We start from the raw sequence: 15,115 nt of genomic DNA, 5'->3' as shown, positions 1-15,115 counted from the left end.
GAAGTCATTTAAGCGAATAGATACATCTAATAAATCCATCAGTATTTTCTTGAGTACAACATACCCGCACAGTGCTTAAATAAACCACACGACTAGATTGTGTAACTCGATTACATTTCAAGGGGTGCATCAAGGATGCTGCTTTTTTTTCTCATTAAAGTACTATTTTCTTCTCCGTGTCTGCGCGTTTCCGCAGTATAACGAGATAAACGCACCATAATCTCATCAGTTCAGTGACTGAGCCACGAGGGCGCGCAACAGGGTCGTGCACTCGCGCGTTCAAGTTTTTCCCCACATGCTCGTTCGCGGAGCTCAGTCAGCGTTTGACTCCGTAGTGGCAGCAGGGGAGCGAGGATTTCCACTTGTCAGTTATTCCCCGATACCGAAATCAAGTGCATCCCCAACGGCTAAAATGTCAAAGTTGGATCAGATCCTTGTCCTCGACCCTCCCTGCGACCTCAAATTCAAAGGTAGGTGAATCGACATGTCCTGACGTGTCAAATGTCCGGCGAGTAGTGGTGGAGGAATACATACCTGCCTGAAACGATTTCACGCTCCCTCGAGCGAGCGAGCTAGCTTAGCGTCCACCGCCATTTTAAGTTAGCCGGGGACCAGACGGCCCGCTGCATCCTCGCGCTGTCGTGACGCGGCTGGCCGGCGCGGCGAGTCTTTTGACCCGATGGCCGTTCACGACCAGCGCACGAGAACTGACAACACCGAGCGAAGAAGTGAAACGACGCGGGGCAACTTTTAATTGTTAAACGGGAGGGAAGTGGGCACCGTGTCTGTCTTTAGTAGCTACACTAGCTGCTGACGTTGTGCTGCTGCTAGTGGTGTTAGCGACACTGGTGTTTCTTTTTGAGCTCAGCCTCTTGCTGCTCAGAACTCCGACGTAATGTGGAAGGGAATTAACTTTTTTTTTCAAGCGACACGTGTCAGCGTCCCACCCGACACGGCTCGGGCGGACACGTTGTCACGTCAAACTGTGAAAGTAACTGACAGCAAATGACAAACTTGGCTCGGTAAGATTAACAACCGACAAACAGTTCTCAGCAACATGTTAGCTAACGTTAGTGCTTTTCCTCGTCACTCCCAGCCATTACGTGACACGATATAAAGCTATCTGCTCGGCGTGAGTGTCGTGCCACCGCATTCACAGGAAACTAAAGTAGCCGCACGTTAGAGTGCCGCTGATTGCTCGCCTGGCGTCGATCCCGTCCAGTGACGTGTCAGTGAGCGGTTGGCTCATGGGAGCTGGGCAGATCGCTCATGCAAAGGTTGACTTCTAGCTTCTCTGCATTCGTTGCAGCTCTCCAACAACAGCCCGCCTCGCGTTGTCGTTTGGAGACCCGTCCACCTTCTCTAGTATTTTTTTTACCACTTTAGTAGAACCGTGAATTGCTCGTCTTTTTCTCTTGGTTCTACTCTAATTGTCAGTAAGGACTTGGTGTGAGTGGATACTGTTTGTAGCCTTAACATGACAGGATTGATGGAAAGGTCAACAGTTTAAATTCCAGACCCGCAGGATAGCTGTTGGGTGTAGGAAAGTCAAAGATGTTTTTGGTGATAAGGTGTCCCATTGGGAACTACTTCGTCAAATCTGTGTACAGTGTTCACAATGTAGATCCTACTCCTGATGATACCACAGACTGAGAGGGTGCAAGAAAAAGCCTAATGTTGACCCCAAAACTCGTCGTCATTCTCTGTACTTAATTGAAGTTGTCAATGTTTAAATAATAAATAAAATCAGGATGGTGATCTGGGACTGCTTTATCAGGTGCAGGACTTGTGGTGGTGAATAGAGCCGGTCAGTCAATTACATTACAAAAGGATACAGTACAAGATAAACATAGCTTGTGTTAAGTTTCAAACTAGTTGGTTAAAATGAAAAATTGTTGACTTTGATCACCTGGTCAGACTTGCATTAATTTTGAGAAACAGGTCGGTGGTGTTTTAACAGACAACTTCTTCAGTGAAATGGTGAAGAGTAGATGTCTAGCTGCAGTTGTTGGCTCTTAACCTCTTGTTTATGCAGGCTTGAGTCCAAATACAATGTTATGAAAAAAGGTAATGCACAGATGGTGCAGATCGCTCTAATCAAACTCTCCCCGCTACACTGAAAGAGAAAGTATCACTCAGTTTAGAAGGTCTTTTGGAAAATCTGCCTTTTGACAAACAAAATGAGGAGAAGGAAGATGACCACAGCTCCTTTACTGTCACAGTGGCTGAGCTAAATTGGTCTGCGTGTATTTGGGAGATGGTCCGTTTCAGAGCCTCTGCTGGGATTCCTCCAGCAAGCTGGAGGGGGCAGCCCTCCTTTCCTTGCTGGTATATTTAGAATATGATAGGACTGGCCTGGGGGACCCAACCTCGGCATACGTGCAACAAGATGAGGGAGCTGGTGCTAACCCTGCTTAAGCAAAGGTGGCGTCTCAGAGTTGGGCAATGGAGGCAGGCTAAGTGGCTGCATATCGGATGTACATCACTACTTTTCTGTGTTTTATCTGTTTGTTTCAGTACTGATATTGTAATGTTTACACCTAGTGCTGGACGGTAAAACTAAAAATCTGTATAAAAAAAAAAGATTATTTCATTGTATATCGTATAGTACAAATAAATACGTTTTCTATGTCAACAACTTTCTTTTTAAAACCAAATATTTTAAGATAGTTGTATAAACACTATAAACTGAGCACAGGTATGTTGTCCTAGAGACGAGGGCGACTGTGTTAGTGTTGTTGGTTTAATGTTAAGATAGAAGTTTGGAAGTATTTTTGCCCTGGCGAGACATACCTCGACTCCAGTGCTTTAATCAATGATCTAAAGCGGTCATTTTCTGTTGTGTGACCATGAGTTTGCATTGGTGGATTGTTCTGCGTTCATAATGTCCGACGCCCTTAACCCCACTCCATCTATCATGGTTTGTCCTGAGTTGACAGAGGCTGTTGGTTTTAGCCTCACTGTCAACAGCACTGACATATTTTGAACAGAAACCTCTTGTGGTTCTTCCAGTGCATCTCTGGTCTCTCTCTCTCTTTTCATCCTCCATCTCTCTTTTCGGTTCTTAAATGCGTAGTACTGACGGAGGCTCTCTGAGCTGTTCACAGATTGTTATGCCAGATTGCAGCTCTAGCCTTACCCACGATGCTGTTTGGCAGTGTGAATTTGTAAATGTGCATTTATTAGTTTTACAAATTGTTTTGATTCATCACTGTGTTTTACCCGGTTAAAGAGAGTTATTAATCGTTGTGTAAGTTATTAACATAGAGGATACGCAGTTGTGAGGGTTCCCCTCTCGGTGCACTCTCGGCTCTCCCCCACCGCGGTGCCCTTCATGGCTATTCTCGGTCCAAATGAAAACCGCCTGAATTGCTATGCAACAGCTCACAGGACCACGTAGTGTTGGTCGACCTTAAATTCTTTCCTTCAGAAATCACACAGTTGTTTTAGGTCTGCATGGATTCATTGTGTCTGCGTGACAGAAAATGGTTGCGTCAATAAATCGATGCTTCTCTTGACCCACCGGCAAGTCAAGGATAAGTCAAGAGGAATGGTTTATAAACTGTAATTATCATGCCTGCCATGTACTTTTGAACTGTTCCAAGTCACTCACCTGCATTCCTTACGTATTGAAAACATGCATATGATCACAGTTTTAACTTAATAGGGGTGGGATGAGAATGGATAAAATGCTGTATCTTGACAAACAATGTTTGTGGTAATTAAAAAAGTGTATATTGGTACCAGCCATCTTTGTGACATTAGTACAGCAACAACAGGAAGCATTCCCTATGTTCTGCTTCTAGCTTCAAAAAAGTTAAACAGGAAACACTAAGATTATGTAAGCGAGATTATAGATAGATGTGGTACATTAGGTTGTTCAGGTTTGTAGGAATACCTTTGTGACGCACCTGTGTGGGAAGTAAAGCTCCAGTCATTACTATAACTCTATACCTGAGCTTTTACTGGGTGGAGCCACTTCAATCTGGTCATGCACTGCTTCTTATCTCTGTGGGTCTGAAGGAGGACTTTGTGCACTCCTGAGCAACCACGCTTTAAAAAAAAACTAGAAAGAACATTTAAATGCTTTTATCTTTTGGGAATGTATTGCAAAGGAGTCCAAAGACACAATCAAATAATGAATAAGTGGATCCTGAAGAAAACGTCATGCATTAAAACCTTTTTTTTATAACTATTCCTGTAGGCACAAGAGACAACTAATGTTGATTTACTGAAAAGGGATTTTGTTTATTTTGAAGTATTGTTAGTTATTTGTTTCCAAAGTTTTCTGAAGTTGCTTATAACGGCTAAATTATGTTTGATACTCAGAATATGACCACAATAATCTTTGACGGATACATTTTATTAATCGTCGAAGTCCAATTTTCGTCCTCATCTTTCTTTTTTAAAGTACAATTTGAGAAGAGCTTGTGTTGTCTTACCGGGGCAAATACAATAAAAGTTACAGGGAGAAAGAAATCCTTGGCGTGGTCGTCCTGACTGAACGGGACCGACGGTTCTGTGCGAGCAGGAGAGCAGTTGGGAGGTTAGCGCGTAAAGACGCAGTGGTCGGACAGATTTGTTTCTCTTCCTCACTGACGGATGAGAGAAAGAAGTTCTCCTCTAACTCTTTCTCAAATATCGTTTAATGTTTCTCACTGACGCTTTGACGCCCCAAAAGTGTGTTTAACCCTCCTGTTACCTTTCGGGTCAATTTGACCCCAGGCTGTTTTTCACTGTCAAACATATAAGAAATATCAACTTTTTTATATATTTAAAGGGCTATTTAGGTAGTCAACAAACAAACATAAAGTACCTCACACTTAAACTTGGAAAACAATATTAATTCTAATAATTTTCTGGAGGTTTTAATTGACCCAAGGGTAAAATATGTCAGTAAATATAAAGGTAACAGGAGGGTTAAACATTGAATGGGGTCAATGTGTCCCTAAGGTAACAGGAGGGTTAAAGCTGCTCGGGATTATCGCTCGGTGACAAACTTTAGGGCTTTGTCGAGATCTAGAGGTGGACTAGAATGTGAATACCACCTTGTTGTTTTGTACGCAGGATAAACAATCATCATGGGACGCATTCCTTTGAGGCTAATAGTAAGACTGTTTTACTTTCTTTTTTAAAGTTTGCATCTGTTTGTTTTCGACTTTAAAGGTTGACCGTGGTGAGGGACCTCATTTAAAACGATGGAGAGCTAACTCGTGTTGCTCCTCCTGCCCAGTGGCCTGAGTTCACCTTTTCCTGGAGCTCCTGATCTTCATGGATGTCTCACGCTCAGCTTTCGTTTGTAGCGAGTATTGGACCGATGGAGGGATATTACTCCTTACCAACCAAAGCTTAGCGTGTTCATCGATTATTTTGAGATTCAGTTTTTATGTATTAATAATACGAGTTAAATTTGGGCTATTGTTCATCTATCCCCTTTTTTAAAGAATACCGTAATATTATAAAAACTCCTGCATTCCAGCTTCAAGCCAACTAAGTCGCTATTCAATTAGTCCTCTTAATCATATCAGCCTAATTGAGTTTGACGTTGGCGGTGTTTTTCACCTGATCCTTCTAAAGTTCTTTGGCACGAACGCGCTGTCGGGCTGAATCTGCCTTTCAGCGATGGGATCAAACGTATTGAATTTAATCTATTTCTGCAGTTTCACGATAAATATACAATATATTTACCGACCATTTTAAAGGCCTCGGAATATCTGTTGCCATTTCAATTTTAATGCAGCGGTAGTTTCATTAAGTTTTTAAGCTTTATTTTCCATTTTAAAGTTGGGCGCTGGTGGTACGCCAACAGGAGAAGAGTGTACTCTATAATACAGAAGTAATAATGCTCTTGCCTTTGTCTTTCTTTGTCCATCAGGTCCTTTCACAGATGTCGTCACCACCAACCTCAAACTGAGGAACCCGTCTGACAGAAAAGTGTGTTTCAAAGTGAAGACGACTGCGCCGCGCAGATACTGTGTACGGCCAAACAGCGGCGTCATCGATCCCGGAGCAACTGTCGTTATCTCTGGTATGTTTAAAATGATTTGTTTCAATTATTAGTCTTTATTTATTCTCTTTTTTAAACTCCGTGACCAGGCATTCCTTGCGCCCCTTGACAGAGCTTGGCTGATGTGTTTTTGTATGCCAACCTGGATGTTTGCATAGCACCAGTTCCTTCAACAACAAGACCATGTTAAGTTGAAGCTACGGTATTAAAGTCCCCAGTTGTGATTTGTAGAAGCTGTTTTTACCCAATCAAGTCCGCATTCCACTATGTGATGTAGTGTACGTACTTAATTTAGACAGAAAATGACTTGTACGCCAGTTGTAGAGTAGGGATGTTACTATAATTTAAATGGACAAATATAAACACTTTACTTTTTTCTAGAATCACTTGGTCAGTTAAATACTGCAAGCGGTTACCGCTATCAAGTATGTTAGTGTTTAAAAATATATATTTATGGAGCCCAAAACTAATGATTTAGATGCTGCATAATGTATCCTGCACATAAAAAAAGGAGATACTGCAGGTTAAGATATCTTCAAGTCTTATAAATATATTAACTTTATTTCAGACTCAAGTCTGTATTAAAAAAAACCTGCATGAACAAATCAATACAATACAAGACACAGGTATAATCAATGCGGTTCACAAGACAGACATTTGTTCCAATGTTTCCATAATAATTGACGTGATGGGAATTTTCTGTCAATATCCTTTTGCTATAATGCAATGATGGTACCCAGGTGGGCACGGTGGCGTGGAGCCAGCAGGACCAGACAAACCGCTGCCGTGTCGTGATTAAGCAGCTGCTGCTGCTTTAAAAACGTATTACCGTTGTACATTACAAGTGACATGACTTCAATCCGCCTCCAAGGAGCAGCCGTGCATTAGTGCTACACAGGAGAGATTGTTTGTCATTAAAATATTGAATGGTGGTCAATGACATGGGAGATTTACTGTTTATACACTGGATTTAATTGGTAAAAATAAACACAATCTTTAAATTGGTTAGGACGTGATAGAATTAACTAATAAGAAAACCCGCAACGTGAGGCTGATCAGATGTCACACTTTGATCTACAATGTGGGAGGAATGTACTAACTTGTGACTCCATGAAGAACATTGTTCATTTATGGCTTGCTGAAGTAAACGGGCATTTCGTTAAGGCAAATTTGATTTCAACATGTCTGGCCTTCATCAGTGCATGAAGAAAATATAAGTCATGTGATTTGTATACAGGACTTTCCAGGTAATTGGAAGGTTTAACCCTCCTGTTACATTCACATTTACTAACATATTTTACCCTCGAGGTCAATTTGACCCCAGCAATTAAAACCTCCAGAAAATTATTAGAATTAATATTGTTTCCCAAGTTTAAGTGTGAGGTACTTTATGTTTGTTTGTTGACTACCTAAATAGCCCTTTAAATATATAAAAAAGTTTATTTCTTATGTTTGACACAGTGAAAAACAGCCTGGGGTCAAATTGACCACAAAGAACACCGACATTAAACATTGAATGGGGTCAAATTGACCCTAAAGGTAACAGGAGGGTTAAAGGATCACATGGTAATTTAACTCTTAAAGTTACTTTTGGCAATTACTAATAAAAGGTGAAATGACAAATATGATGTAACTTAAACATCTTCACTGAGGCTACAGGTTCTGTGATAAACAGTCTAAGTTTCCACGTTTTAAAACAGTTCAGAGGAAGCATTGAAGGTCAAATCATCTTCATTCATTCAGAAATATGATTGTGTTGAGCGTTGAAATCGACTCCATCCCTCACCAAAGACAAGTACTCACACCGTGATCCAAAACCAAAAGTAAACAAACCAAAGGAACTGTTCCTCCTATGAATGCTGAGTTGCACTACGAGCAAAATACAGCAACAGGCTGAAAGACATTTTTAGTGGAAATCAAAGACACAGTTGTGGCTATTTTCAGTGCTCCAATGACGTGTTAAAGCATCACGCAATCAGCTATTTCCGTTCTTTAAAAAAAAAGAGAGTAATCTATTTAGCCAATTCCCAGGGCTATTTAATTGCACAACTATGTCAACGAGAGCTTGAGCAACACTTCAGCAACAATGTCGCCGGCCACGCTTGGCCACTTAGTTGCTTTTGTTGCTCGTAGTGTGAACATGGCACGAGACAACATTGCACATAACTGAATGAAATGCAAGGTGGGTGAGATGAAATAAAAATTCTATGAAAGAAATGACCATCCATATCGACAAAGCCTCAGCTAATCTTTTTCACCTCTGATGACTTTGCATCCCTTTAATCAACAAACACTGGCACCTCCGAAGTGCAGAATCCTCAGTGTGCGATCACTAAAAGGCCCCGTCGTCTGTCGTTCTGTCGAGCGCCAACGATCAGAGGCTTATCCGCCCACCGAACCAAATCCCAGAGCTTCGCTTTAAAAGGGAAGCTTAAGATGCGTCATTGCATCTCTACCTCTGACGATGAAAAGATTCAGGCAACAGGTGAAAATAAAAAATGTGTAATGGAAAAGAGCGCGTAGGACTAGGATCTGTGGTTTACACAAGCTTAAGTGATCACTCTTTTTTTAACAACATTAAATACATTAGTGTCTTTTAACAAAGGGGGTTGCTAACAAGTGGCTAAATGACACTAAATATCTTTACGTCGAACACTGGTCCACCTTCAGCTTTGTGTTGCTGACCTGAAGGAACCCGTCGGTGATGTGCTTTGTTTCTAACCGTATACAAATAATAAAAGGGGTTCGTTTGTGATTATCTTGTTGAACAAAATGTCATACCGTAATAGTTTGTTTGCCACCGCTAAATCCCTTTGGCATTCTGTCGAGGAAACCTGTGCGACGCCAATAAGTTAACCCAGCAGCACTTTATACGATGCAATAAGGCTCTGAAGCTCTTTTAAATATTTGTTTTCCTGTAGATTTTTTGTTTTCCTTCTCACATTTAATGTTATCCCCGTTAAGTTACCACATATTTAGGCATGATTTACTCACTCCTCCATGTCTTTTTGGAGGAAGTAACATCAATTTGCATTTTATATCTTAATTACTAATTAATTCGTTTTGGTCAGGCAATTGAAGCAAATTAACACAAAGCTGACGCCTTCATCCGGCATATTCCAACACATCCCAAATATGTGTCCTCTGAGAAGTCGAGAATACAAGCGTGTATATATCGTATTTAAATAGTATAAGTTATAATAATTCATGAATAATATCTACTGGCCCTATAGTTTTGGTTCTAATGAAGCAGACGAACAAAACACCTTTGCTCCATCATAAATCTCAGCGTTGTGTGGCTGATTGTTTATGGTAACTTCACCGCCTTCAATAAAGTAGCTCTGAGCTGATTGCCTCAGCTTTTCAGATTCACACACCGAGGAGAGGAGGCCACCGTTCGACGCAAAGTAGGGGGAACAAAAGCCTTAAGCAGAGAAGATCTAGTACAAAAGATTATTCAGATGCTGTTGGTAAATGCAAATGCAGTGATAACGGGGGAAATGAACACCGCAACGCCCCCCAAATTACATGCCTTCCATTTTCCTTCCTGGTTTGACGGGGCCACAATAGATTTGTGACATTTAGTAAATGTCCTGAAAACCTACCTACCGTTCCTCTTTCTGGAATGTCAACGTTGTCACTGAAAATGTGTATCTGGGATTTATTATGCTGATTATTCCTGTAATTGTCAAGATGTCTTTGCTCAAACGTTTTAACATTGTTCCTCTTCCATCTCCAGTCATGCTGCAGCCCTTTGATTACGACCCGAATGAGAAAAGTAAACACAAATTCATGGTGCAGACCATTTTTGCCCCGTCAACTGTTTCTGACATGGATATTTTGGTGAGTCGTTAAGATGTTGTTTAATATCGTAAAACATGTGCTTTTCACTCTCCATTTAAAGGTTTGTAAATCCCCCACCTTCAGTAATGCGGTGCGTTGAAGTTGGAGCGTGACTAATTCCATGCTGGTGTCACTCTATCATTTCTCTTACTCTACAGCTCGCACTCACAAAAACAACCAACCAAAGCAGTCGCGATGTAACATGTCCAAATGGAAGACACATTGATTTAATATTTTGTCGATAATTCAAAGGATTTTTACTTCTCATGAATCCAAATGTGTTTATTGTCCTGCTCACCGTTCACGAGGTCCTCCTGCAGGCAGCTGACAGTAAAATGGGCATAAATCAAAATAAGCGGGAGTCTCTCAAAAATTATAGTAAATCAGACAGATGTTTAAACTACATTGTTTACCTTTTCTTTAGCCCACATTTCAATTGTATCTGTGTGCTTTTCTTTTTTAATAATCTTTAATTCTTGTCTCAGAAATACAGATTACAAAATCCTTTCTATGTATTAGAACAGCTCAGTGTTAAAGGACACTCCTATATCTTTAAATATTCTATAGAACAAAATGAAAAAAAAGCAGGAATATATTGATACATTTTTGACCAGTAGTCCCCCTCTAATTTATATGGTATTTCCTCTGGGGAAAAGGCTGAATTTGGTCATTAATTCTGTAATTATTGAGTAATTGGTATTCTGCTGATTTCCTAGGTAAAGCTCTCTGCTCTTGGATAAGGTTAAACAATGTCGATGCTTTCTCAGTTGTCCACCAGAGGACAGCAAAGGCATGTTCAGTCAGTAAAACATTCACATACACTTCATGTTCATGAACTGACTTGTCACAAATAATAAACAAAAACCAGGAACAAAGGTCTCACTGGTTCTGAGAAGTAAACTGGAATCTAATGAGGTTTCTGCTCAATCAGCTAAATTGTTCAATGGCATTACTCAGCTGTTATACCTTTCACTTATGACAGATTATTTATTGAACTTGTTTCTAAAAGCAATTCACAGCTTTATGAGCAGTTTTACTCCAAACAGCTTTTGTTGAACACATGTCTCGGTTGAGGAGCCGACATGATGGAAATGTGTCCCTCTAAAAATACAGACCTCAAACTACTCGAAAAAGATACATTTGTGATGGTATTTGTGGTCAAATGAGACAAGGGGGTCATAACTGTTCTTTATATGAAGCTGCATGTTTTAAGTAATATCCATAGATTCAAGTCTGCACTGCATGTGAATGGTACGATGTAGGTTGAAGTGTGTGAGTGGATAGAATCCAGCTGTTAGCGGCTCGACTTGATGAATAACATGCCGTTTCTTCATCGCCACCAGTGGAAAGAGGCCAAACCCGATGATCTCATGGATTCCAAGCTGAGATGTGTCTTTGAGCTCCCTTCAGAAAACGATAAAGTGGTAAGAGATGCAGCCTCACACTAAAACGACTTATCTCCTCGTAGTTTATATAAAAAAACTGAAGTCTGACTTTTGTCTCTGAAGGATTTCTGTCGAATGCTCAGATTTGATCATTTCCAGAAGACCATCGCTTTTCACGGAGGCAAAACACGTTGGAAAAATATATTCAGCAATAAACTCAAATGATCTATAATAATAACTATTGCGATACTAGTATCTACTATCGGTATCTCGTGGAACACTAGTATGAAGTTAGCAGTAACATTATAGCGTTGAACATATCAGTGCAGGGTGTGGACATTTTATTTTTAGGTAAATAAATGCTACATCTCCTCAAGACCAAAGCAATGTTTCTGTACTTTAGGATAAGAGTGAAGGGTGTTGGCCCCAAAGTTAGCGACAACTCACTTATGTCTTCTAAATTCTTTTTTAGATATTTCTTTTATATATATTTCTTTTAACTAACTAAATAATCACTAACCTCCCCGTTTTACACTCAATACAATATTGGTGGTTTATTTCCCAAAACTCACCTAAAATACTTAATAGTGTTGTGCAATATCATACGTCAGCAGTGTTTCCCACAAGGTTTGATGAAACCGTAAATCTTGTACGTTTAAAAGACAAATGCAATAATATTTGAGAGAAAAACAAAAGAGGGACATTAAAGACTCGATACCTCAATATCAATGGAGATGTTGTATTAGACTGAATTACATTAAATGCATTTCACAGTTCAGGTGAGAAGGCCAGATTTAGCTCTCGTTAAGAGGCTCAGGGGGCGGGTATGCAGACTACCGAGTCATCACCGTAACTGCTCTCTGCTTTTGCACATGTAGCAAGCATTTATATGCAAAATGTTGACGATGTAAATGTGTAGTATGACTAAGTAGGTTGTGTGAGAAATTGTTTAAGCATATGTAATATGGCTATCAAAAAAAAAAAAAAATCTCGTGTCGGCCTCCTCCTTGGCATCCATTTCCACCGTGGCACACTGAAGAGTCCTGTAGCCGTACGCTGCGGCTGATTGGTCATCTCTTTATGATGGGCGTAGATAATGAGCAGCAAGGACTAATGGGGAATGGTCATGTCTGCACACGCACGTTTTTATGTCATTAGTTCACACCCTTTTGCAGTCATACAATTGCACATGCTGACACTCCTATTCAATAATTCTCAGTACCTCCAAAAGTGGAGCTGCCCGATGAATCCGGTTAGTATTTTATACAAAGAAGACATTTATATAAATGCTTGCCTCGGATAGTGGTACAATGAATAATAACATATCGTTACTACCGTTGTTGCGTGTCCTTTGCAAATCCCTTAATATCGTCATGTTGCCTGTTCCATGAGACAAAGCCACATCAAAGGGGACTTCTGGAGGGACGCGTTTCCTCTCTGGTCTCTTTGATCTGGCTCTGAGCTCCTGGGCCTCCGAGAGCCTCTCCTTGGCGCAGGCTCCCGTCTCGGGGCCAACCTCCCTACTTGGCTCGAGACATGGTGGATTTCACTTCAGCGGTTCTCCCTCTCTCTCTCCTTGTTGGGCAGAATGACGTCGAGGCGACCAAAGCGGCCCCCGTGATGAACTCTGCGAAGGCCGACTCCTCAGCAGCCACGGTGCCGGCATCTGCCTCGGCGGACGACGCCGAGATGAAGAAAGTGCAGGAGAAGTGCAAGAGGATGCAATCTGAGATGAGCAAGCTGGTTGATGAGAACCGGCAATTAAAGGTCAGATCTGTTAATGGACAGATGGACGAAACATTCTGGTCTCGTCGGTCTTTATCACAGCAGCCATTTTGACTCGTCCTCGTAGGAAGAGCATGTTGTGGTGATATGAATATGATTGACCATGCCTCTGTTCTATTCAAGCGTCGCAGTGAGTGACGGTGAGCAAGCGTGCACGACACCAGGAGCCTGACCTTTTTTAAAATCAGCAAAATGGAATTCAGACGTCATTAATTTAATTATTTTAACATTTACTTTTCCTGTGTGTGTGGTTTTCATTGTAATGTATTTTTACAAAGGATAATGAGGCTAGAAGAGAAAATAATAAATGTCATGAATCCCAGTGTTCAGAGAACTGACGTCATGTCGCTCTTTAGAGGTTTAGCTCCAGCAGTAATCTCATCGAAATGTTCCGCGCCACCTCTTGGACGACATTGCCATGAGCTCGCCTCGACGTTCTTGTGTTGAGTCGATGGTTTTGCTATTCAAGAGGTCAGAGCCAGGTCGGCGAACAAAAACACGGCCCAGAGCATCACTCCTTGGTAGGCGTCAGGTGTGAACACGTCAGAGGAAACTTTAACGGTAGTTGAGATAAAAAAGAAGGCAGAGTTTGAAGATGGGTGTGGTCAGAGCAAGTGCACAGGAAGTAGAGGGGTAGGAAATGTATTTGGTCTCTATTTTATGAATGATTACGGCTACCAGGTAGCATGCACTGTGGAGATGATGTCTGTGAGAAGGTGTCGGTACCCGTCCCTGAATGGATGCCCTGTGTTCTCCAGATCCGTTGACCCGGTTGCACTCTGCCCTCTCCCTCTGTTACAGGATGATGGCATTAGGATGAGAAAGATACCTCGCTCAGACCACATGACCTCAAACTCAACTAGCCTCCTCGGCCGAGAAGCCAGCACTGCCTCCCTGCCCTCCCTCCTCGTCATCATAGCGGCCATCTTCATCGGATTCTTCCTAGGGAAGTTCATCTTGTAGGCTGGGAGATGCATGCCAGCCGCATCCCCCCCGGCTCCGGATTAAAACAGGCCTGGAAAAAAACAAGAAGTCTTTGTGTTGACTTTGCCATATCATTGGTCGTGTGGCCTACAGTGAACACATCTGTACAGCATCATTCAAAGGCGTCGCCTTTTTACAATCTCACGCGGTTACACACACAGTTGAGAAAAGAAAGGCGATGAAAAAAGTGAATGTTCCCTTTTTTTTGTGTTCTGTTTTTTGATGGCTGGATTATATACAGGTAATGTGGTGGGACAGTGAAGATGCACCGAGAGTGACCCATGGGCAGCAGGCAGTCATAAGATCCTTTTTTTCTTTCTCTCTTTCTCTGTTTTTAATAGGAATTGATTGGAATGTTAGGTGTCTTGTAAATGTTTTAAATCCTTTTAAACCAAAAAAAGGAAAGAACTTCCATAAAATGACCTTGCTACCTGTTGCTGGATTGCCTCTGAAGTAAATCTGTTCAGTTTGTAATTTCTACTTCTCGTCTTGGAATGTCCAGGTCCAGCTGGGGATGATATCGGTGCCTCCTTCTTGTATGTTTCTTTCCTTTTCCTCACAACACCAATGCAGACTTTATAATTATTTTATTATTATTACACAAATCGTATATATTCCCTCTGAGGCAAATATTGACTGAAATACGGTCTCCATTCTTAAAATTCTGTCCCATGGTATTAAGCATTGAAGAAATAAAAATGAAACTTATGGTGTTGGTCTTTTCCTGTCTCCCCTTCTAATGATACCGACTTATATGAATTATTAGATGCCATTAAATGAGTGTATTGCGTTTTGTTTGCCTTATTACAATCTCAAGCATTTTGTATTTGATGCTTTAGTTAGTACAAAAACAACGTACAATATGTGAGCTAACTTTTTAATTAATTTCTACTGTCTTTCAGTGATTAGTTGCTGAGTTACAGAAATATAAAATGCTTGTCGGCCTCACACCTGCTGTTATGAGCTATAATTGAAGAAACTCCTTAAATCCTTTATTGACGGATTAATCAAAGTGGAAGTTTGGCTTCTTTGGATTTAAAATTGTAGTTATAAAGGGAGATTGTTAATGGTTTCATCTTGCACAAAGTATTTTTTTTTAGGGTTTAGCACA

The 15,115-nt window shown here is 41.0% G+C and overlaps 1 protein-coding gene across 1 annotated transcript; it reads left to right on the top strand.

Moving 5' to 3' along the window:
* Positions 1-296: 296 nt before the first annotated feature.
* Positions 297-14,713, top strand: vapal (VAMP (vesicle-associated membrane protein)-associated protein A, like). Its single transcript, XM_056420674.1, has 6 exons — positions 297-470; positions 5,876-6,028; positions 9,747-9,850; positions 11,194-11,274; positions 12,823-13,002; positions 13,822-14,713. Exons 1-6 carry the CDS (start codon positions 413-415, stop codon positions 13,981-13,983), a joined length of 738 nt encoding a protein of 245 aa, XP_056276649.1. The 5' UTR covers positions 297-412; the 3' UTR covers positions 13,984-14,713.
* Positions 14,714-15,115: the final 402 nt, after the last annotated feature.

Source organism: Pseudoliparis swirei, chromosome 8 (assembly GCF_029220125.1).
Source record: "Pseudoliparis swirei isolate HS2019 ecotype Mariana Trench chromosome 8, NWPU_hadal_v1, whole genome shotgun sequence".
NCBI classification, from domain to species: Eukaryota; Metazoa; Chordata; class Actinopteri; order Perciformes; family Liparidae; genus Pseudoliparis; species Pseudoliparis swirei.
This window is presented reverse-complemented; position numbering and strand designations above follow the sequence as displayed.

Bases quoted from the DNA above. Each gene is read 5' to 3' on its own strand.
- vapal (XM_056420674.1), top strand. From the start codon at position 413: ATGTCAAAGTTGGATCAGATCCTTGTCCTCGACCCTCCCTGCGACCTC. The intron at 471-5,875 runs GTAGGTGAATCG...TTTGTCCATCAG, and splicing joins CTGCGACCTCAAATTCAAAG to GTCCTTTCACAGATGTCGTC. The intron at 9,851-11,193 runs GTGAGTCGTTAA...CATCGCCACCAG, and splicing joins TTTCTGACATGGATATTTTG to TGGAAAGAGGCCAAACCCGA.